This window comes from Ailuropoda melanoleuca, chromosome 5 (assembly GCF_002007445.2).
Source record: "Ailuropoda melanoleuca isolate Jingjing chromosome 5, ASM200744v2, whole genome shotgun sequence".
NCBI classification, from domain to species: domain Eukaryota; kingdom Metazoa; phylum Chordata; class Mammalia; order Carnivora; family Ursidae; genus Ailuropoda; species Ailuropoda melanoleuca.
The window spans coordinates 49,513,805-49,539,344 of record NC_048222.1 but is presented as its reverse complement, the minus strand read 5'-3'; the positions used below and the strand labels follow the sequence as shown (position 1 = coordinate 49,539,344).

The 25,540-nt window shown below is 35.5% G+C and overlaps 1 protein-coding gene across 6 annotated transcripts in view; it reads left to right on the top strand.

The window, feature by feature from the left end:
- TCF12 (transcription factor 12) overlaps window positions 1-25,540 on the top strand; it is a 353,080-nt gene that overhangs the window by 245,781 nt on the left and 81,759 nt on the right. For all 6 annotated transcript variants that reach the window (XM_034660929.1, XM_034660930.1, XM_019801206.2 and 3 more), the window contains one exon: window positions 24,806-24,941. In XM_034660929.1, coding sequence (XP_034516820.1) covers window positions 24,806-24,941 — 136 coding nt within the window. The remainder of the gene's footprint in view (window positions 1-24,805; window positions 24,942-25,540) is intronic.

Genomic DNA, 25,540 nt, shown 5'->3' with positions numbered 1-25,540 from the left:
TTACGTATTCACAAGTGACATAAAAATCTTAACCACGCAATAATAATAGAAGGAAATGTAAACAGTGACTGCAAAATTATATCCAAATACCACTTTGAAACCATTTTTCTTCAACATAATTCCCAAAGGAACATTAACTCTCCTATTAATGTACATAAAATGCTGCTGACATTCTACAAAATTCAGTCTAATTTAATAATGCCTGATGGGCCTTGCTTCATGTTAAGATGATGTAATAATATGTTGCTAAATGAGTCTCCTCATATTACTTTCATGGCAATCCCATAACTGATGAGCCATTAAAAGGAAGCTGGTGTAGCGGTATTACTGGAAACACTGATAGATCATTCTGCAATTGAATTTTTTTAATTGATTCAACACAGAACATAGAAGCCAATGTCTTTATTAACTAATGGTATAATACTTCACCGTGGTATAAAAAATCCTTTTATCATTACAACAGTTTTTCCCCGACACCTGTTAAGCAAGTATGTATTCAAGTAGTTCTTGTCAGTTTTTCTCCAAGTGTTCAAACCCAGAAGAAGCAGGGTCTTCGTTTTTTTCAGAGAGATTTAAGTTTCATCAGCATTCAGATATTATATGCTTTGGAAAATGACAAATAACTTTAAACTGAGGTAGCACTTAGTTATTTGGAAATTTACCCATACCATCTGCTTCTTAACCATCCTCTTTTCCCATTATAGCCAGTCTCACTATATACAGACATTTGATAATGATAAAATTTTAAAAAGAGTCAATACATCAGGAAGGTACAACAATGATAAATGATACATAATGATAATAACTTTAGGTATATAACCTGAGCTTTAAAATAGATGAAGCAGATATTGATAGAATTAAAGAGAGAAGTAAATACAAAATTATAGTTAAATGTTTAATATCTCTCTTAGCAACTGACAAAATAACTAGACAAAAAACTTAGTTCATTTACTATCAACTGCCTTGACCTCATTGATATTTATAAATTGCCGTTCTCAACGAATGAAGAATATACGTTCATTTTGAGGGTATATATTCTGTTCAACAGGATTGAGTCATGTGCTAATCCATAAAACTAGTGTCAGTAAATTGAAAAGGTTTGAAATCATACAGCATATTGTCTGACCAGAAGAGAATTAAATTAGAAGTTAGTAAGATACTTAGGGAAAAAACCAACTATTTGAAAAGTTAATGACCCATGTGTAAACAATCTGTTGTTTTAAAAAAATTAGAAGGGAATTTAGAAACTATTTCTAACTAAATTATAATGAAATATAACAAAATTTGTTGGTGCAGCTAAAACAGTGCCTAGAAGAAAAGGTATAGCTGTAAATGCTTGTATTCAAAAAAAAGATCCAAAATATACAACCTGAGGTTCTGCCCTAAGAAGCTAGAAAATGAAGCACAAAATAAATAGAAGGGGGGCAATAATACAAATAAGAGCAGAAATCAATGTAATACTACAAAATTAATAGAAAAACCAACAAAACCAGAATTTGTTTATTTTAAAAGATCCATAAAATTAATAACTCCTAGCTAGACTGATTAAGACAAAGTGGGAGAGGGAAGAAGAGGAAAGAACACAATTTACCAATATCCAGAATAGAAGGGAGTATCATTATAAACCATTTATACATGAAAAAGGTAATAAAGAAATACTGTGAATAATTCAGTAAATTTGACAACTTAGGTGAAATTTCTTGAGAAATACTTACAAAAAGGGACAAGATAAAACAAAGTCTGAATAGCTGTGCATCTATTAGTAAAAATAATTCATTTCAAAAACCCACAAAGAGTGATGAGCACCGGGTGATGTATGGAATTGTTGAATCACTATATTGTACACCTGAAATTAATATAACACTGTGTTAACTATGCTGGAATTAAAGTAAAATAAAATAAAGGTGGGGGGAATAAAAGTTGTTTGTGAGAGCAAACCTGCAAAGAAAGCTTGAGGGTCATTGTTTTATTGGTGAATTCTTTCAAATGCTCAGGGGGAAAAATACCAATCTTATACAAACTATTTTAGAAAATAGAGGAGTAGGAAACACTTTATAGCTCATTTTACGAGGTAAGCAATAAAACAGCACATGTAAGTTTGGTTGAACATTTGAAAATCAGTCAGTTTAGTTCTACACATTAACAGAAGTAAGGAGAAATACAGTGAAACTCCAAGGTTGTAGAAAAGGTATTGAGCAAAAATGAAATACTCATGATAAAACCTCACAACAAACTAATCATAGAAAGAAGCTTCCTCAGTTTGATAAAAGACATACATGAAAGATCTATAACTAACAGCATATTTAATGGTGAAAGACTAAATCCCCCCCCCACCAGTCTTAGGAACTAGGTAAGAATTTCCATTCTTATCACTTGAATTTTATGTACTGGTGTAATAAAGCAAGAGAAAAAAAAGACAATTTGGAAGGGAATAAATTAAGCTGAATTTGTAGATGACATATTTGTGCACATGGGAAATCCAAATGAATCGTCATGAAAACTTTTAGAACTAATAAACCTTTAGCTTTGTCACAGGATATAAAATCAGTCTAAAAACTAATTATATTTTACACACCAGCAATGAACAATTAGAAAATGAAATTGACAAAAAAAAGTACTATTTATAGTTACATAAAAAAGCATAAAATATTGAGGGATACACTTAACAAAAGATGGTAAGACTTCAACAATGAAAACTGTAAAATATTGCTGGGAGGAATCAAAGAGGATCTAAATAAATAGATGTGCCATGTTCATGAATTGGAAAACTCTGTATCATTTAGATATCAGTTCCATTAGGCTATAGATTTAATGTAGTCCCAATCAGAATTCTAACAGGCTTTTTTTTAGACATTTACAAGATTATTTCTTCCAGCTAATTAACAGGTACATGAAAAGATGCTCAACACCACTCATCATCAGGGAAATGCAAATCAAAACCATGATGAGATACCACCTCACACCTGTCAGAGTGGCTAAAATTAACGACATAAACAACAGGTGTTGGCGAGGATACAGAGAAGAGGGAACCTCTTACACTGTTGGTGGGAATGCAAACTAGTGCAGCCACTCTGGAGAACAGTATGAAGATTCCTCAAAAAGTTAAAAGTAGAACTACCCTGTGATCCAGCAGTTGCACTTCTAGGTATTTACCCAAAGGATAAAAAACATATTCAAAGGAGTACACATCCTGATGTTTATAGCAGCATCAGCAGCAATAGCTAAACTATGGAGAGAGCCCAAATGTCCATTGACTGATGGGTGGATAAAGAAGATGTGGTATATATAATACAATGGAATATTATTCAGTCATCAAAAAGAATGAAATCTTGCCATTTGCAACAACTTGGATGGAGCTAGAGTGTATTACGCTAAGTGAAATAAGTTAGAGAAAGACAAATACCATGTGATTTCACTCATGTGGAATTCAAGAAAGAAAACATGAACATAGGGAAGGGGAGTAAAATGAGAGAGGGGAAACAAACCATAAGAGACTGAATATAGAGAACAAACTGAGGAGTGATGGAGGGAGGGGGAGAGGGAGGTAGGGGATGGGCTAGCTGGGGGATCAGTATTAAGGAGGGCACTTGTTAGGAAGAGCACTGGGTGTTATATGTAAGTGATGAACCACTGAATTATACTCCTGAAACCAATATTGCACTGTGTATTAACTAACTAAAATTTAAATAAAAATTTGGGGAAAAATTAATTGAAAATAAAAGTTCATTGGGAAAGGCATAGGATTAAGAAGTGCCAAAACAATCCAAAAAGAAAGGAGAAAGGACTATACCTGAGTTCAAGACTTACTATAAAGCAATACTAATCAAGACAGTATAGTATAAAGCTTGACAGACCATTAACAGAATTGAGCCCAGAAAGGGACCCACACCTATATGCTAAATGATGTTTGATAACAGCACCCTAGCAACTCAATGAGAAAAAAACATCTTTTTAACATTTGGTGCCGGAACTACTGAATTATCAGTATGAAAAGAAAAAAAGAACTTAAACCCTTACCTTATACCATACACAAATTTGAGATAGATCATGGAGTTAAATATAAAAGCTAAAGTAATAAAGCTGCTGGGGAAAAAATAGATGAATATCTTTGCCACTTACAGGTAAACAAAAATTTCATAGGGAACACATAAAAGCATCAAACATGAAAGAAACACTGATGAATTGAACTTAAAATTAAAGGGGTGCCTGAGTGGCTCAATCAGTTAAGTGTCTGCTTTCAGCTCAGGTCATGATCCCAGATTCCCTCTCTCTCTCAAATAAATAAAATCTTATTTTAAAAAATTAAAAATTTGTGATTATCAAGAAAATGAAAAGCCACAGATTGGAAGAAGGTATTTGCAACCCATATATCTGACAAATAAAATGATCCCTGACAACTCAATAATAAAAAACTGGCAACCCAGTTTGTTTTAAATAGGCAAAACGCGGCACCTGGGTAGCTCAGTCAGTTAAGCATCTGACTCTTGATTTTAGCTCAGCTCTTAATCTCAGGGTCATGAGTTCAGGCACTGCAACATGGAGCCTACTTAAAAAATAAGTAAATGAATAGGCAAAACACTTGAACAGACACGTCACATAAGAAGATAACACAAATGGGGAGCACCTGGGTGGCTCAGTCGGGTAAGCATCCGACTCTTGGTTTTGTCTCAGGTCATGATCTCACTGTCATGGGATCGTGCCCCGCTTTGGGTTCTGTGCTCAGCAGAGAGTCTGCTTCAGATTCTCTCTCCCACTCTGTCTCTCACTCTTGCTCTCAAAAATAAAATCTTTTTTAAAAAGAAAAATACAAATGGGCAATCAGCACATTAAAAGTTCCACATTATTAGCTGTTAGGCACATGAAAATTAAAACCAGAGTGACTTATCAGTATACAGCTACCCAGAATAGCTAAAATTAAAAAGATGATACATTCTTAGTGGTTCTGTAAAATGGTATAATGACTTTAGAAAGCTGGCAGTTTCTTATAAAGTTAAACATGTATCTGCCCCAAGACTCAGCAGTTTACTCCCAGATATTTATCCAAGTGAAAACATTGTTCACAAAAAGCTTTCTCCTCAAAAATGTTTATAACAGTTTTACTCACTTGAGCCTAAAACTGGAAACCCAGATGTTCATCAAGAGGAAAATGGATAAATGAACTGTATCATGTTCATACACTGAATGTCATTCAGCAATAAAATGGAATGATCTAATGAGCTCAGTAGTGTTATGCTAAAAACAGGTCAAATCTCAAAAATACTGTATGGCTCCATTTGTATGAACGTCTGTAATAGGCAAAACTTTCCTGTGTTGATAAAAATCAAATCAGTGGTTGCCAATAGGAGGGTTCTTCTATATAGGGACCCCCGTTGCTGAAGTAATAGAAATGTCTGTCTTGATATGCATTCATCAAAACTGATTGAGTAGTTCACTTAAGATCTGAACATTTTTTTTTTTAAAGATTTTATTTATTTATTCGACAGAGATAGAGACAGCCAGCGAGAGAGGGAACGCAAGGGGGGAGTGGGAGAGGAAGAAGCAGGCTCCCAGCAGAGGAGCCCGATGTGGGGCTCGATCCCATAACGCCGGGATCACGCCCTGAGCTGAAGGCAGACGCTTAACCGCTGTGCCACCCAGGCGCCCCGTGAACATTTTATTGTATATAAATAACAACTTAGTTTTTAAAAAATGAAAAGTGAAGAGCAGTGCTAGAGAATGTATTCTACCTGACTCTAACACTTTTGGTGTACAGCTCTGGTAATTAAGCTTCATAGTACTGGCCTGATCAAGAAATACGACCCTGGAACAGAATATAGCCCAGAAGTACACCCATGCTTTATTTGGTTGATTTGATTTTTAGCAGTTTGCCAAAGTAGTCCAGTGGAGAAAGGAAAGGGTGTTTTGTTTTTAAGAGATGCAGTAATAAATGGATATTCATATGGACAGATATAAATGTCAGTCCTCTCACACTAAACAGAAAAATTATTCAGGATGGATCCTAGACCTAAATGTAAAAGCTACAATTACAAAACTTTAAGAAGAAAACACAGGAGAAGATCTCCTCAATTTGGGGGTAAGTAAGCAAAGCTTTCTTACACTGAATACAAAAATATAAAAACCACAAAAGAAAAAAATGATAAATTAGACTTAATCAAAATTAAAGACTTATAAAAAGGCCTAGGCTTAAAAAAAAAATGAATTGACAGCCACATCCGGTAGTCAATACTTGCAAAACCTATCTGACAAAGAACCGGTATCTAGGATATAGAAAAAAGGAACTGCAAGTCTATAGTAAAGTTACCCAGCGCTTCTGTGGGTTTTCTCTTCATGGCGGAGGTTTAAGTGCAGTGGACAAACAAATTTCCAGTCCCTTCTAGACTTGCAATTCCGTGGTAATTTCAAGAACAGAATCATTTTTAGTTGGTAACAGGACTGTAAGTTGCTTCATAAAAGATTCTTGTGGTATAGCGACTTCTCTCTTTTTTTTCTCTTGCTTCCCCCTCCTTCCCATAAGGCTGCTGTCCTAAGGAGGACAATTTTCCTTAGCCAATGAGAACAAATAGTTCTAGAGTTTAACTGTGTTGCTTGGTGAGGTGACTTCTGACAGTACACTTAGAGACACCTTTAAATAAAGGATGAGGCCTGTGGAATAATTACCCAGGCTAAGATATCCATAAGAATATGAGAAAGTCTTACTGCCAGTGGGGGAGAAAAGTTTTCCTCAGCCCTCTTAAGGTTCCTAGCTGGGTTTGAAAAGCAAACTGACAAAGACAGATTAACAGGAGAAAAGCATACAGATTTACTTACTATAAGTTTTATTACAGTCTTCATAAAGAAGTGAAGACTGAGGGGCACCTGGGTGGTGCAGTCGTTAAGCGTCTGCCTTCAGCTCAGGGCGTGATCCCGGCGTTATGGGATCGAGCCCCACATCAGGCTCCTCCGCTATGAGCCTGCTTCTTCCTCTCCCACTCCCCCTGCTTGTGTTCCCTCTCTCGCTGGCTGTCTCTATCTCTCTCTCTCTCTGTTAAATAAATAAATAAATAAATAAATAAATAAATAAATAAATAAAATCTTTTTTAAAAAAAATGAAGACTGAAAGACACAGACTTATGTACATTTATGCTAGGTTTGATGAAGAGTGGATAATCATGGAAGAATATGAACAGATTAAGGAGTATGAGGTAGTTGTAGTAAACTAGGGGAAATTTAATAAGGCCTATTTCTTAGGATTCTTCTTGACATCCCTTTGTCTTTGGAAATAGGATGTTCCTTTCCTCCTGGCATAGGGAGGTCCTCTCACATGAGGATGCTATGGTCTATTGTAGGGAAGAAGGGACTGGGAGGGAGCAGTTAGAATGACCTTCCTGCTCCTGGCAGTTTCTCAAACTCCTCATCTTAAACTATTCAATGTGCCAAGATACCATGTTTGGAAGTGGTATATCTTGAACCCTATCATTGCTTTTACTCATAAAATTAAGTTGTTAAGAGAATGTTTGATGTGTTTTAAAGTATTAGTAAACCTGATTGTTTCATCTCTAGATTTCGTTTGGTTTTGAGGTAGTTTTTTTATAAATTTCTATACATTTAAAATAAATTTCTTAAGAAGTATTTGAGGTGATTTACTTTATTTCAAAACTACTTTAATAAAATAATGGGAGTTTTGCACAGATTGCATAAGACTAATTACAGATCCATATTCTACAACATAATGTGTTTATTGCATTTTAACATTTCATTGGCTAGATTTTAGTATTTTTACTGTTCTTTATTTTATTTTTAATAGGAATCCCTTTTTATCTAAGAATTATTATGCCCTTAATAACTACTACATTCCCAATTTTTAAAAATCTATTGTAACTTCCATTTTAAAAGCAAACCAAATTCACTTACAATTTAAATGCTTCATCTTTTCTCTCCTGCTTCTCAGTGGGTGAAAATGTCAAGGAAAGAGCTTCACAGATAAGGAATCAACAAGAATTTGCTTGTCTTACCATGTATAAGAATCTTGACCAGGCAACAGAATAAAAGATTTAGCATCAGTCCTTAAGAAGCTTACATTCTAGATGGGGGAGACTAGCTCTGTACACACAGATGATAAGATAACTTGTAGTAAATCTCAAGAAAGTGGCACAGATGTGAGTTAGAACTCAGAAGAGAGTGAAATTAATGTGATTTTGATACAGAGAAGATTTTGCAAAGGAAGTATACAACTCTAAAATCTTGGAGAATGGGCAAAATTTGACCAAGTAGAGAGGAAGACATCTTAGGGAAAGAGAACATATGACTAATATAAATAGAATATAAATAGAAGTAATAATATTCAACACATCTTGTAGCTGCTTCCTTAGTTTTCTCCCACCGAAACTATAAGCTTTGTGAGAGCAGGGTCAATGGCCGTTTGTTGTATTTTCATCACCAACTTTGTGCCTAACAAATAGAAGGTATCAATGAATACCTTTTGAATAAATATATTTTGAATGAATAAATAAGTGAATGTGTATTCTAGGAATAGTAGCATTTTAGTTTGGCTTGAATGAAATACTTGTTTTGAGGAATGGTGTGAGGTGTTTGAACTGTAAGGATGTTGCTTGAATGCCTGACCAAAGAGTTTCTATTTTATCCTGTGAGGGTTTCAGACTGGGCACATGGCAGGATAAAAAATACAGGTGTTTTTTAGAAAAGCTAATTTTGGTTCCAGGTATACAAGAGAATTTACAAACTGGACACAAGGCAACTATTTGAGATGGCCTAATTGCTCTAGAACATGAGCATGAACAGTGGAATAGAAGGTGGTTTAGACAGATCTTAGTTACCCTATAACAACAGCACATTGCACACGTTAAAAAATAAATTTATTAAAATATGTAAAGTCCTCACTCCCCTACAGGTAAAAAGTAAATATGTATATAGATTTTACCTCATCAGTGAAGAAATTTGTTAAGGTGTCAGAACCAGTTCAAAAGAGAATCCAAAAACACACACAGTCATAGATCAAAATTATGGAAATTACTAAAAAAGAAACAAAGCAACAAAAACAGAAAAAGACTCGTAAATACAGAGAACAAACTCATAGTTGCCAGAGGTGGGGGGTCAATGAAATAGGTGAGGGGGAATTAAGACATGCAAACTTTCGGTTACAAAATAAATGTCATGGAGATAAAAAGTACGGCGTAGGGAATACTTCCAGTCAGTAATATTGTAACAACGTTACATCGTAACAAATGAAAACTACAGTTACTGTGGTGAGTGAGCATTGAGTAATATGTACAATTGTTCAATCACTATGTTGTATACCTGCAACTAAAACATATGTCAACTATAATTCAGTAGCAAACATTTAAAAATAAATTTTAAAAATTATGGAAATTAATGTTCCAATGTAGACCAAACTTTTTTTTCTCCTTTGGAGCAGAGTGGTAGAGGTATTGAGAGTGGAAAACAGTTCATTCCCTCACTGAGAAGAATGTTTTTGCAGGTCTCTAGATAAGAATTATTTTACATTGTTATCAGTTACCTACAATTTATAGAGTTGTAAAATAGCTCCCATAAAATGAGAATCAGATAACCTAGAACGTTGTGTTCTAGAGTAGGGGTCAGCGAACTTAACGGCTATCAGCCAGGTATTCCCACTCCCTTTTTTTTTGGTAAATGGGTTTTGTTAGCACATAGCCATTCTCATTCATTTACATATTGACTATGGCTTCTTTCTTGCTACAAAGGTGGAGTGCGTAGTTACAGAACTGACCCTACTCCAGATAATGTGTAATTTTCCATCAAAACACAAGTTTTTCCTACACAGGTATGTGTTTCTGACAATTAAGAGAATTCAGGGGCTTTCATATGTAGCCAATCCTATATTGACCTGCTATTTCTCCAAGAGGTTTAATTAAAGTTAGTTGTTTTAAAGAACAATTTGGATATTTCTTCATAACAGCAAGCCTAACAGAAAGGACCTTAGTCTTAGGCTGAATTATTAGAAACATACTATTTAGAATAAGGAAGTTGATACTGTATACTATTCTGAGCATATGCATTTCAAAACAGGCTTAGGTAAACTAAAACTGACTTGGAGAAGAACTTGCAAATAAAGTAATTTGCAGCTCTAACATATGGGATTGAAAGATTGAGGGCTGTCTGCTCTTAAGACTTTCATGAGAAGCATCTTCAAATATTTGAAGCATAATTTGGCTTATGCTGTAACTTTTAAGGTTAAAACTTTGGATGATGGGTAGGAGTTAGTGATCCTGATTTTAACTTAATGTAAGAAGGAATGTTCTCATAGTATAGAGGATGGAATACTCAGCCTTGATGGATAGTGACTTTCTTCTCACTGGATGTATTCAAGCATAAGGTAGACATTCACTTTACTGAGATTTTTATAACAGGGATTAGGGCATATGTTGTTTGATTGAAATAAAATACCTGAAAATATTCTTTCAATTCTGCGAGCTCTCTAGTGACAAGTAAAAGGCTTTGCAAGAGGTATTGACGATGCACCTCAGGTTAGAGACCAGAAACGATTGACTTAACCTATATAGTTTTATATATATTTTAATTTGTATTCCAGTAGTACTCAGCTGACCAACTGTAGAAGCATAGATAGCAAATGTTCGGATGGGTTAATGATGATAGTGATAATACAGATATACCTCGGAGGTACTGCAAGTTCAGCTCCAGATCACTGCAATAAACCAAATATCACAATGAAGTGAGTCAGATGAACTTTTTGCTTTCCCAGTGCATATAAAGTTATGTTTACACTATACTGCAGTCTGTTAAAGTATGCAGTAGCGTTATGTCTAAAAGAACAATGTAGATAGCTTAATTTTAAAATACTTTATTGCAAGAGCACCTGTGTGGCTCAGTTGGTTAAGCATCTGACTCTTGATTTTGGCTCTGGTCATGATCTCATGGTCATCAGATGGAGCCCCATGTTGGGCTCTGCACTTTGTGGGGAGTCTGCTTGACATTCTCTCTCTCCTCTCCCCCTGCCAACCCCTTACTCTTTCTCATGCATGCGCTGTCTCTCTCATGCACACACTCGCACTCTCTCTCTCTAAAAATAAATAAATCTTAAAAAAAAAAAAAACCCAAAACTTTATTGCCAGGCACCTGGGTGATATGGTCAGTTGAGCATCGGACTCTTGGTTTCAGCTCAGGTTGTGATCTTGGGGTCGTGGGATTGAGCCCCACGTGGAGTCTGCGCTCAGCATGGAGTCTGCTTGAGATTCTCTCCCTCTCCCTCTGCCCCCCACAAAGTAAATAAAATTTTTTAATCATTAAAAACAATAAAAAATACGGGTGCCTGGGTGGCTCAGTCATCTAAGCATCTGCTTTCAGCTTGGGTCATGATCTCAGGGTCCTGGGATCGAGCCCTGCATCCGGCTCTCTGCTCAGTGAGGAGTGTGCTTCTCCCTGTCACCTTCCCTCTGTGCTCTCTCTCTCTCTCTCTCTCAAAAAATAAATAAAAAATCTTTAAAAAATAAAAATACTTTATAGCTTAAAATGCTAGCTGCCATCTGAGCTTTCAAGTGAGTCGTCATATTTTTGCCCTTGGAGGGTCTTGCCTCACTGTTGATGGCTGCTCACTGATCAGGGTAGTGGTTGCTGAAGTTGGGGTGGCTGTAGCAGTTTCTTAAAATAAGACAGCAATGAAGTTTGCCTCATCGATGGCCTCTTCCTTTCACAAACAGTTTCTCTGTAGCACAAAATCCTGTTTGATAACAATTAATCTACAGTAGACCTTTCAAAATTGGAATCAGTCCTCTCAACTATGTTTACTATAAGATCTTCCTTCGTTGCCATGTCAGCAGTCTTCACAGTATCTTCACCAGAAGTAGATTCCATCTTAAGAAACCACTTTCTTTGCTCATCCAAAAGAAGCAGCTCCTCATCTGTTCAAGTTTTATTATAAGATTGCAGCAATTCAGTTGCATCTTCAGGCTCTGATTCCACTTCTCTTGCCATTTCTACAACATCTGCAGTTAATTCCTCCACTGAAGTCTTGAACACCTCCAAGTCATCCATTAGGGTTGGATTCAACTTCTTCCAAATTCCTGTTCATGTTGATAATTTGACATCTTCTGTGAATCACAAGTGTTCTTAACAGCATGTAGGATGGTGAATCCTTTCCAGAAGGTTTTCAAGTTGACTTTGCACAGATCCATCAGAGGACTTGCTGTCTAAGGCAGCTCTAGCCTTATGATGTGTATTTCTTTAATAATAAGACTGAAATCAAAATTACTCTTTGATCCATGGCTGCAGAATGGATGTTTTGTGAGCAGGCATGAAAACAACACTAATCTCATTGTACATCTGCATCAGAGCTCTTGAGTGACCAGGTTCACTGTTGATGAGCAATAATGTTTTGACAGGATTCTTTTTTTTCTAAGCAACAGGTTTACATGTAGTAAACCATGTAAACAGATATGCTGTCATCCAGGCTTTATTGTTTTATTTATAGAGCAGAAGCAGAGTATATTTAGCATAATTCTTAAGGGCCCAAGGATTTTCATAATGGCAAGTGAGCATTGGCTTCAACTGAAAGTCACCAGCTGCATTAGCCCCTAACAAGAGAGTCAGCCTGTCCTATGAAGCTTTGAAGTCAGGCATTGACATCTCTTCTTCAGCTATGAAAGTCCTAGATGCCATCATCTTCTAATAGGAGGCTGTTTCATTTACACTGAAAATCTGTTGTTTAGTGCAGCCACCTTCATTACTTATCTATAATAGCCAAATCTTCTGGATAACTTGCTGCAGCTTCTCCATCAGCACTTGCTTCACTTTGCACTTTTATGTTACAGAGATGGCTTCTTTCCCTAGACTTTATGAACCAGCTACTTAATACTTTTCTTCTGCAGCTTCCTCTACTTTCTAAGCCTTCACAGAACTGGGGAGAGTTAGGGCCTTGTTCTGGATTAGGCATTCCCTTAAGGGACTGTTGTAGTTCGTAGTAGTTTGATCTTCTATCCAGACCATTAAAGCTTTCTCCCTATCAGCATTAAGGCTCTTTGGCTTTCTTACCATTCATATGTTCACTGGAATAGCACTTTTAATTTCCTTCAAGAACCTTTCCTTTGTATTCATGGGCTTTGCTAACTGTTTGGTGCAAGTGGATTAGCTTTCTTCCTGTCTCCACATTTGACATGCCCTCCTCCCTAAGCTTAATCATTTCTAGCTTTTGATTTGAAGAGAGACACCTGTGATTCTTCCTTTCACCTGAACTTTTAGAGGCCATTGTTGGATTATTAATTGACCTAATTTGAATATTGTTGTGTCTCAGGGAATAAGGATGCTCAAGGAGAGGAAGAGAGATGGGAACGACTGGTCAGTGGAGCAGTTAGAACACACACAGCATTTACCAAATAAATTTGCCATCTTCATGGGCATACTTCGTGGTGCCCCAGAGCAATTACAATAGTAACATCAGAGATCACTGATCACCGATCACCACAACAAATATTGTAGTAATAAAGAAGTTTGAAATATTGCGAGAATTACCAAAATGTGACACAGAGACACAAAGTTAGCAAATGCTGTTACAAAAATGGTGCCTATGGACTTGCTTGGCAAAAGGTTGCCACAAACCTGCAATTTGTAAAACATGCAGTATCTGCAAAGTGCAGTAAAACAAGGTATGCCTAAACATAAGGGCTAGCATATATCATATGTTTATGAGCGATAGGCATTGTGCCAAGCACCTTACAGACATTTCATGTGGTCCTTGCATATGACAGAAGTGTTGTTGCTGCTGCTGCTGCTGTTGGTGTAACTATTTTTCCATTTGACAACTGAGGAACCCGAAGCCTCAGAGATTATGTAATTTAGCCAATGTTTCATAGCTGGTAAATGGCTAAGGATAGAGGAATTGAAGTAGTGATGAGATAATGGTTAAAGTAATAGACTTTGTGGGCTAGTTTTCAAAGGAAGGAAGTGAAGCCATGATTAAACTTTGGGACTGGGGAAAAAAAAGTCAAGATACTGAATGTCTTGAGACAAAGGAACAAGTACAATAAGTAATAAAGGAGCAATGGGTGTTGCAAGAATAGGTCATGTCAGAGTTGAGTATTGGACTTAAAAATTGGCAGGAGTCAAGTGGTTTCCAATACTTACTGCCTCCTTTTGGCAATAGATTAGTTGATGGTGATGGGAGAATTTTTGGGAGTCAGGAGTGTGAAAAAGACATAAAAGTGGCTATGGATCAGTGTTGAAGCTTTCTAAGAGATGATTCACTCATGAAGTAGCCTGTGAAGGGGCTGTGCTTACTGGTATTCAGTGGGTATTCAGAAAACCTTAGAATCTGAATTCTGTGATTTAGGAAGGAATATATAACCGGGGTAATAAGCCATCAGCTACCTGCAGAGTGAGCTTCTGAGTTTGGAACATAGGTAAAATAAATTGTTTTGTGGAAGGAAAATCTCATCTTAAAGTATCAGGTAGTAGGCAAGTATAATTTCCTGTTTCTGTTAAAAAGCCAGAGAAAGATGATGCAGAGGTTACTTGGCAGGGAAAAAACTTTTGGTACTCAGTGTTGTTTGGGAACATTGTTTAAAAGTCAGATAATTCTTCTGGAAACTTATTTTAGGAGAAAAGAGTATATTAAATAATGGCTGGAGATTCAACACCACCTCAGGAAAAAAAATGACAGAAGAGGTGACCACAGACTGGACATTACATGACTGACTATAAGATATTGTTGTAAATTATGGAGGCCATACCAAGAACTGAGAGATAGCAGAATAAATGAAGCAAAAACCGTAGAATGCTGGCAGTTATTAAAGCTGGGTGAAAGGTGGGTGCCTGGGTGGCTCAGTTGGTTAAGTGTCTGCCTTCAGCTCAGATCATGATTCCAGCGTCCTGGGATTGAGCCATCCGCCTCCCTGCTCAGGGAGGAGTCTGCTCCTCCCCCCTTGAGCTCTCTCTCATTCTTTCTCACTCTCTCTCACTATCTCTTTCTCTCGCAAAGAAATAAAATCTTTTTAAAAAAAAAAAGGTGGGTGAAAGGTATAGGAAGGTTCATTATACTGGGTTCGTTTGTTTGTTTGTTTTTCTATTTTTGTTTATACTTGAAAATTCCGAAAATAAAAAGCTTAACTTTTAGAAGATGTTCCAGTACAGAATGTTTCAGTTCAAGAAGTATTGCATACCTAACTGTATGCCTACTGCTGTACTGTGTTTTATGTTAGTCTTAATTGTTTTCTTCAAATGCAAGGGATTGGGAAGAGGTGGTAGTCATTTACAAGATTTGAAAGCTAGCATTAAAGGGAAAAGGAGTGGCTTCTAAGTATCAGAACTCTGCTGAAAATCTTAGGACTACATAATACCTTATCCACAAAAGCAAAAGAGAAATGACATTTCTATATCTCCTGTTCTTCTAATGTTGGTTAGCACCTTACATAGCAGGCTTCTTTTTATTCGCAAAAGAAATGGTTTAAAGGCACACTGGTAACTTTGCAGGAAGGCTTTCAGAGGACTGTATTTAACAAGCAAGTTTCTAACTTCACACATTCGGAAAAACTGCTCACCTTAGGAAGAAGATGGACTTAGAGTATGCTTACTTACTAACCTCAGGAAAAGTTTGCTTTTAAGAAATCCCTTATAGCATTTTGAAAGTAGGGACTCTCTTAAGTTAAACCTATAAAAACCTAAAAGAAAGTCATTCTCATTGCATATTTGCAATTATTTAAATGCTGGATATATTAAAATGGTTTTTAATGGTTTTCATCATGGTTTTTCTATTTATACCTGAAAAGTCTTACTTTATTGATCTATACCCCATACCTTCCTACTCGATATCTTTTCATTGGCTGATGCGGGACTTGAGAGAAAATTTAAGAGAAAAATTAGTGAAAATGAAATATTAAGATGGTAAAATTTCCCTCTGCTACTGATAATTAAAGAAGATTGGGAAATTTAAACTGCTAAGATTACCATGTTTTACTAATTTAATAGTAGGTAGGTAGTTTCTTAAAGATTAGGCTGATTGCGTTGGCAGCATGCATTTGATGGATGACTGTCATTATCTTCTCAAACCTGCCTGACACTTTAAGCATACAAAATGATAATTAAATTTTCAAGAGACCATGTTGAGATTATAAGATTTGGGGCTTGTAAAAGAACAAGCCTAATAGTTGGGTAGTGGTAGTTGGTGTGTTTTTATTGACCTGGGGGAAGGAATGGAAACATCTCAGGTTTTCTTTTACTTTGTTTCCCCGTTCAGTCCCCTTCCCCCTCAATTAATGTATTGTCCAAAGTGTTGGTAATGACTTGGAACTATTCAGGTTGCACAAAGCATTTAATGAAATCTTGCCTTAGACAAAACACTAGAGAGGATCATAATTAATGTCTCATTTTCTGCCAGTTGCTATTGATTACTCATTCAAGATCCCTTTGTTCTCAGAATGATAACAACTGTAGTTTGCATCACTATCTAATGAGATTCTCAGGATAGAATTCTTTAACAACATGCTGATAATTGCTAACATATCCCTGGAATTTCAATGTAAGTGAATTTGCATCATAATACAATTATTTCACAAATATCAGTGTTTTACAAATTCAAAATTTATTAGTCTTTTTTAATTATTTGTAAAAAATTAACAGAAGACTGATACAATATGAAAGCCCTACATTTAAATTTTGCCGAAATTCCCTTTATCCTCTGAGTTTTTTGATTGTGAGAGGCTTCTTTGTCACTCTCCAGTTTCCCTATCATAATCTCTGAAACTTCAAGTGGATTTATAGCTAAACTGTACTGTGATGTTTCTCAAGTAAAAAAAAAACAGTTACAAATATGGCAATACTATACTAATTTTGCTCTTAGAACAATTTTGTTTCTTCATCCATCAGGGACAAAAGAAACATGATACAGTGTAAAGAACTCAGAAATTTTAACATTTTACGTTCTCTATTTTATCATGATTGTGTTTTATACTTTTTTACCTCTTTAATTAGTACATTCCCCTTTCAAAAAGACAAATCTGAGAACAGCTGCTTGCCTTTATATATTAAAACTGCACACCATTTCAGGGCTATAATATAGGCATGAAATTAAAGAATTGTATAGAAAGTACACAGCAAAGGTTCCGTAAGTCCATGTTAAATATTTTAAATTTTTTGTGATGTGTGACTATAACATTAGATACTATGTGTCTTATTTCTCTAGAAAACAAATCACTGATGAGTTAGTGCTTCCAAGTTTTCATCATAAAATGACACTAACAATTTTTGACATGGGGTTAATTAGGTCCTTATTTAATCAGAAGCTATGAATGGATATCAAAGTATATTTAGTACTGTGTTTGGGCCAAGCCATTTAATGGTAGGAAGCACGTTATGTTTATCAAGATTTCAAACACTTTTTATTTTAAGGGTAAAGAATATCCAAATTACTGCAGTGTGGTTTTGAATCTTCTGGGCTACTGAGCCCCACCATTCTTATATACGATATTCTTCTGCATTTCCTATTAAGTCACACATAGAGTACCTTCCAAGATACTTAAGAAGTTACATCAGTAAATGATGTTGGCCATGCTCACTACTTTATTCCTCTCAACTTTTTAGTCAGTATCACTATGAAGACTTACACTGAAGGTCTTTTCAAGTTCACATTTTAGAGTCAGGGTTTTTCAAGCACTTGAAAAGAGAGAGAGAACTGTGAAAAAAATATTACATAGGCTACTAAAATTCCATACGAAATGGGGATTTTTTTTTTTTATTTACAGGCTAATGGTTTGTCACATGTGATTTAAAATGTGAAACTTAAAATAAATAAATATAAAAAATGAAATGAAACTTACTGTAGTTTTTATTACAATAATCTAGGCTATATTAGTGTTCCAGGGATGAACCTTCATTGATTATTCTTCAGTAATTAGATATATTTTTCACAGTTGAGGTTCTAGATGACTATTAAAAAGATTCTTTTCTAAGCCTGTGTTAAGAAATTTAGCAGTCTGTCATTTCAGAAAACTAATTCTGCCTTGAATGAGACAGCTCGGCAGAATAAAACTGCTTGGCTCAGTTCTGTACCTCTGGGATTGTGTATTCTTTTTGCCTGAGATACCTCCAGGACAAGATCAGTGGTAATCAATAATGCTTCTCATTTGTTTTTAAGCAGGCAGGAAAATCAATAATATGAGCTGATACGTAATTTTATTTTAGGGGAAAAATTAGAGTAGTTTATTATTTGTGCATTAGTGTTCCCAAAATGTTTGAAGAATCAAATGAAAGAAAAATACATAATTTTATTAGTGGTAGAATATCAAAATGTTAGGCTTCATATAGTTTAGCCCTTGATTTTTTTTTAGTCATTTTCCATAGTTTCATGGGTATTATTTCCTAGATTATCAAATCCTTATGGGGAAAACATCTTAAACTTCTTTTGTATTTCTTATAGTACTGAACGATTCATTTTAATTAATAGGATAAAATATCACCTTGTGTTCTTAAAAAGAAACAATTTCTCCTACATTTACTTTGCCTAATCATGTAAATCGTGATACAGACTGAACAGGGAGACGTTATTTCTGTGATTAGGACAGCTGAGTGAAGAACATCTGTGGGGTTTTTGGTGTTAATATTCACTGTGGAACAAGAATACAGAATGTTTCCTAACCATATCTCCATATGGTATATGGATCTATAATAAGGAGAAGGATTTATCAGCACTAAAATTGATAACAAGTAAAGTTTTCTCCTAAAAACATTTGTTGTTCTTTTCCTTCCTTTATTTCATGCATATGTACAAAATCTACCAGTATGTGTTCAATAGATAATACAGTTTTCGGGTTGTAATCCACAAAGTCATTTACAGGTCACTTCCATTTTTTCAAGTTAACAGTCTTATAAGTGGTAATTAGGTTCCTGGAGTATCGCCGAAGTCTTCTTTGTATTGAAGAAAGAGCCTCTTAAACAGACCTAGATTCAAATTAGGATTCTACCACTTGTTATCAGTATAACATATAATTTATAATAATAAGATTACAGTAAATATTAACTGAGATGATACATTTGTAAGTATGCTAGTTAATCCTTGATATTTATTCTGATTTTCTCCAACTTTTTATTTTGAAAAATTACAAACCCACAGAAAAGTTACAAGAATAATACAGTGAATGTCCATGTGCTCTTAATGAAGTTTCATCAATAGTTTACCACATTTATGCGTATGCATTCCTCTTCTTTCGCTCAATATGTGTATATGTTTGTGCGCTGTATGTCAGTTTATACACACAAACACACACTGCTGAATCATTTTCAGAATAAGTTGGCAATTTTCTGTTTATTCTTGATCTCTATAGATATAGTTTGAATCTGTCACACTCCTCTTTGGATTTAGCTTCTAATTGTCAACCCTCTCTCTAGGGCCTGTCCATTCTCTTTCTGATTTCCAACATCCTTTCTTACCATAACCATTGGGAGTTGTAACTCAGCCAGCTTGAATTCAGGGCAGACAAGGTCTCCTGACTTAGGATAGAGTTTGTGCCCAGGAAACAGTACATAAAATGTCATTCGCCTCATTTTCATTCTTTTGTGTTCCTTACAATGTGGTAATCTGTGGGGAAAGAAAAAATGAAATTGAGTTTTTTATTTTCACTAGGGCCTTAAACTATGCTACTCACTTTTACTTAACCCTTACTTACTTCTCCTAGCAACCCTGTGAGCAAATTAGTAATATGCCCATAATACAAAAGGAACCTAATGCATTAATGTTAGATAATTTGCCCAAGATCACAAGCAGGTTTTGAACTCAGGGTAGCTAATTCCAAAGCCCATGCTGTTTCTAGGACATCAGAGTTTTTGTAGACATTCTGCCTACTTTTAGGAATATAAGAAATGTATTTTCCTGTTCATGATTGAGATTATTTTATGCCTCTCTGAGTCTTTATTATAACTGTATTTAACTTCTTTGAAGAAGTAATTCACTGGCTACATTTTACTCATCTAAAAGTTTCTCTGTCTTTATCTTACAACTTAGACTTCTTCACCATTCTCCAAACTTAGTCCTTTGTCCTTCCACCAAAGCATTATACAAGGGGTCAATAAACATCTTCCAAAAAGGACCAGACAGTAAATATTTTAAGCTTCGCTAACCATACATTCTCCATTGCAACTCTGAAAACAGCCATAGCCAATACATAAATGAATGGGTGAGACTGTGTTCCAGTAAAAGTATTTTCAAAAACAGGCCCAATTTGACCTGCAGGCCTTTGTTCATTGACCCATAGTGTAAATCATCATCTTATTTGCCCATGAGAATTTATGTGCCAGGGAAATGTAAGGAGCACTGTTAAGAGACCTATGAATGCCCATCTCCTGTCAGGTATTTGTTAATATGTGTAAAATGTCCAGTTTCTTTTGTGCCTTCTACATGAAAATATACATGATATAATAAATACAGCAGGTGCCTCAAAGCATGCCATCCTGAAAGTAAGTTTTACACTGAGCAGGGAACATCTTAGTAAAAGACTAGTGATGTTTAGAGGAAAATTTCAAGGTACATGACCCCTGCCCTCAAACATGTTGGTAATAATATGTACCATCTAGCATTCTGTGAACCATATTCTGATTGCTATTTTTGGTATATTGAATGTGCCTAGCATGGCAAAAAAAAAAAAAAGAAAGACAAAACAGGTGTGACAATGGAAATTTCAGTGTAATGTGTGGGAGACTTGATGATTCCTGGGTCGAACTACTCACCCAAGTAACATAATCAGGAGAGTCATTGCTAATGGTCTTTATAGAAATACAAATAATACATGTATTATGTACATTTTCTCAATTTTAGCGTTTCTTCTGGAGATTATTATCTTAAGGGGAACTGTTTCTCCTTTATGTCTGATTAGCACACTTCCTTTTCCAAATCTTTTGAGCATCATATCTGTTGGAATTTGTGCAATAAACACTAGATAATTATATTGATATTATGTAGTCTTTTCATGTACACATAAATATTGTCTGGTGTTTGAAATCTTCTTTTCCTCACTTTTCTCCTTTACAAAGGAAGATACCAACTCTGTTCAGAGAGGAATGTGCCTCTTGATGAGTCTGAAAAAATTTTCTTAATTATAAGCATTTCTGAAAGGTGTAATGATCTTTGGTTTAGTACATTCATTACTTCGTGTGTGCTACAGCATTATTGGATAGGCTTTTCTTTTAAAAAAAACCCTGAAATATCAAATGAAAATGAAAAGACAGGATAGCAAAACATTAGATGCAGTGAAAGCAGTGATCAGAGGAAAATTTATAGTTGTAAATGCCTACATTAGAAAGGATCTCAAATCAGTTAACCTAACTTTATACCATAAGAGCCTAAAAAAAGAAGAGCAAAGTAAACTGAAAGCCAGCAGAAGAAAGGAAATAATAAAAATTAGAGCAGAAATTTTTAAAAATAGAGAATAAAAAAACAACAAAATCAACAAAATTAAAAGTTGGGTCGTTGAAAAGATCAGAAATTGTCAAACCTTTTAAAAAAGGAGATTCAAATCACTAAAATCAGAAATGAAAATAGGGAGTATTACTACCAACCTTACAAAAATAAAAAGGTTTATAAAGGAATGCTATGAATAATTGTATGCTAACAAATTAGACAACCCAGATGAAATGGACAAAGTCCTGGAAATATATACCCTATGAAAACTGACTCAAGAAGAGATAGAAAATCTAAACAGAGCTAAAATAAGAGATTGAATCAGTAATAAAAATTCTTTCAAAAGAGAAGCCTAGGACCAAGTGACTTCACTAAGGAATTCTACCGGTCATTAACACCAGTCCTTCTTAAACACTGATGCTATGAAGCATTACCCTGATACAAGCCAGACAGAGATATCTCAGGGAAAAGGAAACTACAGGTCTGTATCTTTTTTGTATATTAATGTAAAAATCCTTTACAAAATAGTAGCAAGCTAAATCCAGCAGCATAGTAAAAGGAATATATTCCATGAGCCAAGTAGGTTTTATCTCAAGAGTGCAAGAATAGTTCAACATATGAGAGTGATCGTTGCAATTTATTAATAGATTCGAAGGGGAGAAAATCATTTGATCATCTCAATCAGTGCAGAAAAAGCACCCTTTATGATAAAAACACTTAACGAATTAGGACTAGGAAGGAACTTCCTCTTCTCGATAAAGGTCATTTATGAACAACCTATAGCTGATATCGTGCTCAATGGTAAAAGCATGAAAGCCTTTCCCACTAAGATTGCGAACAAGATGGGGCATCTGGCTGTCTCAGTCAGTAGAATGTGTGACTCTTGTTCTCAGAGTTGTGACTTTGAGCCCCATGTTGGGTGTAGAGCTTATTAAAAAAAGAAGAAGAAGAAGAAGATTGAGAACAAGACAAGGACTCTAGGGACGCCTGAGTGGCTCAGTTGGTTAGGCATCTGCCTTTAGCTCAGGTCATGACCCAAGGACCCTGGAATCAAATCCCACATCGGACTCCTTGCTGTTTCTCTTTCTGCGTACCATTCCCCCTGCTTATGCTCTCTCTCCTCTTGCTCACAAATAAATAAAATCTTTAAAAAAAAAAAAAAGACAAGGATATTCTACTTTCACCACTTATATTGAATATTTTACTAGAAGTTCTATTTTTAGAGAGAGAGAAAGAGCAGAAGTGGTGGGAGGACGGAGAGAATCTTAACTGGGCTCCAGTCCCAGCTCAGAGCATGACATGGGGCTCGATCTCACAACCCTGAGATCATGACCTAAGCTGAAATCAAGAGTCAGACGCTTAACCAACTAAGCCAACCCACATGTCCCGAATGTTTTACTAGAAGTTCTAACAGCAATTAGGCAAGAAAAAGAAATAAGGGCATCTAAATTGGAATGAAAGAAGTAAAACTTACCCTATTTGCAGATGGTGTGATCTTACATATACAGAATTCACAATAAAACAATAAAATACACAATAAAATTTGAGCTAAGGGCACCTGGATTGCCCAGTCAGTAATAATGGGATAATATAATAATATTAATAATATTTAATTAATTTATTAATTAATAGTAAATTATTAATTAAATATAATTATTATATAATAATATAATAATGGGATATTATTCAGCCCTAACAAGGAACGAAGTACTGATACAAACTACAATGAGGATGCACTTCAAAAAACATGTGACATGAAAGAAGGTCACATATGGTTCCAAATTATGTGAAATATTCAGAACAGGTAAATTCATAGAGATGGAAGATGAGTTGTTACAAAGGCCAGAGGAGGGGAAGAATGGAAGTAATTGTTTAATGGCTATAGGGTTTCCTTTGGAGGTGATAAATATTTTCTATAACTAGATGGGTCATAGAACATTGTGAATGCACCAGATGTCACTGATTGGAAACTTTGAAATGGTTAATTGTATGCTATGTGAATTCCAGGTCAATTTTTTTAAGCTGAAACAAAACAAAAATTACTTAAAATCATTAAATATGTGATAAACCGAAAGAGAGTTTTTCTTGATTTTTAGAATGGAGGCAGGAACTGAACTACTATGACCACTAGTACAAAATTCTGCTGATTTTTTTCTGACCAGAGCTGAGGTTTATTTCTCAGTACGTCTATGATAATCAGTGGCTAAGAGGACAACTACTAAGAGTACGGTGATGGCAGGTATTAAATATGGGGTAGGAGGATAGTCTATGTGTCAGAGGGATCACAGCTCTTATCACATGAGAGCATCCTCTCAACTGTATGCAGCACCCTTCCCAGTTGAGGTCTTTTTCCCTCAGCTACCAGAAAGGTTGAAACCAAATTCTGCCAAATTGACTTCATTTGCTTTATATTAGGGTCACTGGTTTAGTAGGTCAGGGCTGCTGAATCTTTGGCTTTCAGTGAAGCACTTGACAAAGTCTCATGTCACTGTAGCATAGCATAGGGATCTCGTCAGCCTTGTCATCCTGATGTCGTCTTTTTTTTTTTTAATCCCATTTTTTATGCCCCAGTTAGAAAAACTAGCAAATGCATTGGTTGACAGACTTAGAATCTTAAAAAGGCAGAAATGAATGATTATAGGTAAAATGTAAAAAGATGAATTTTACCAGGTAAATATTAACTGTTGTACTTGGGACCAAAAAACACAACTGAACAAGGAAACCGTTGGAGGGGACAGGATTTAATAGCAAGATATGCAGTAAAAAGTAACAGCATGTGATCACTCCTAACCTTTTAATATGAGCTAGCACAAATGGGTTGTTTAAATGCAGCGTTGAAAATGACTCTGCACTAATAAGGCCACGTCTGGGGCATTGTCATCCATTCCATTTCGTAAGACACTTTGACAAACCGAAAATAAATCCAGCGGTCTTATGTCAGAGATGGTGAGGATTACATTCAAACCCATGCCATGAGACACAGTTGAAGAAAACAGGAATGACTAGTCTTGACAATATTGGCAGTCTTCAAACAATGAAGGCTATCCTAAAAGAAAAAAGAAAAGGAAAAGAATAGAATTGACTTCCTTGTATGGTCATGAAAGCATTCAAGCAAAGACTTGGTGGCCATTTTTCAAAAATATTCTTCATGATTAAAGGGTGGAACCACATAGTACTAAAGTGTCTTTCAACCTTAAGATTGTATAGATCTGAGTCATTACTAGAAAGCAGGCAACATGAGGATAGGGAAAAAGAAAATACAGGTTTAAACCAATGGTCTAGTAGAACTCAAATATTTATCAGATGCATCTAAATTCAAGGCATTGTTGAAGGTACTAGCATCCTCTGAATAACCATCTGAGAAGTGATGATATTTTCACGTTTTGGTTTGGTATCAGTGGGAGGATAACTTGTTTCCTTGGCTTTGTTTTATAGTCTAGTCTCCTGAGACAAGATCTAGGGCTTGGAAGCCCAGCACAGCTGTCTTCTTCAGGAAAACCTGGAACACCATATTACTCATTCTCTGCCACAAGTTCCAGGAGAAGACCACTCCATGACTCTGCAGCACTTGGTAAGTATGTTGTACAGCAAATCCTATCTTACAACTGTTTCTCTCTCTCTTTTTTTTTTTAACCTTATAGTCTTCTGGCTGCACTTTTATTTAATAGAAATTTGGTTTCTTAGGTATGATGTTGATATTAGGGCTTATTCGCATAAAATAATGTATCTATTAGATATTTAATAATTTAATATTCTTGTTTCGTCATCATAAGAGGATCTAACAGTGAAAAAATGGGACTAGTTTTTCCTATTATAATGAAAATGTTGTGGGCTAATACTAACACCTTATGTTTGACTAAGATTGATATAATGCTGAACAGTTTATGATGTGGTTTTATATATACTTTGTCATCTTGTTGGCCCAATAGCCCTGCTGGTCTGTGGATGTAATACTAGATTTAACATAAAATGAGGCTCAAGAGGACCCATTCATATAATTAGTAGATGGTTTATCCCAGATAAAATTTAAGATTTTCTGACTCCACATCCAATGTTCTTTGCATTTTAAGTTTTCTACTCGTTTTTTAAAAAATTGAGGTAAAATCAATCATATTAAAATGTATGATTCAGGGTCGCCTGGGTGGCTTANGTGTTCTTTGCATTTTAAGT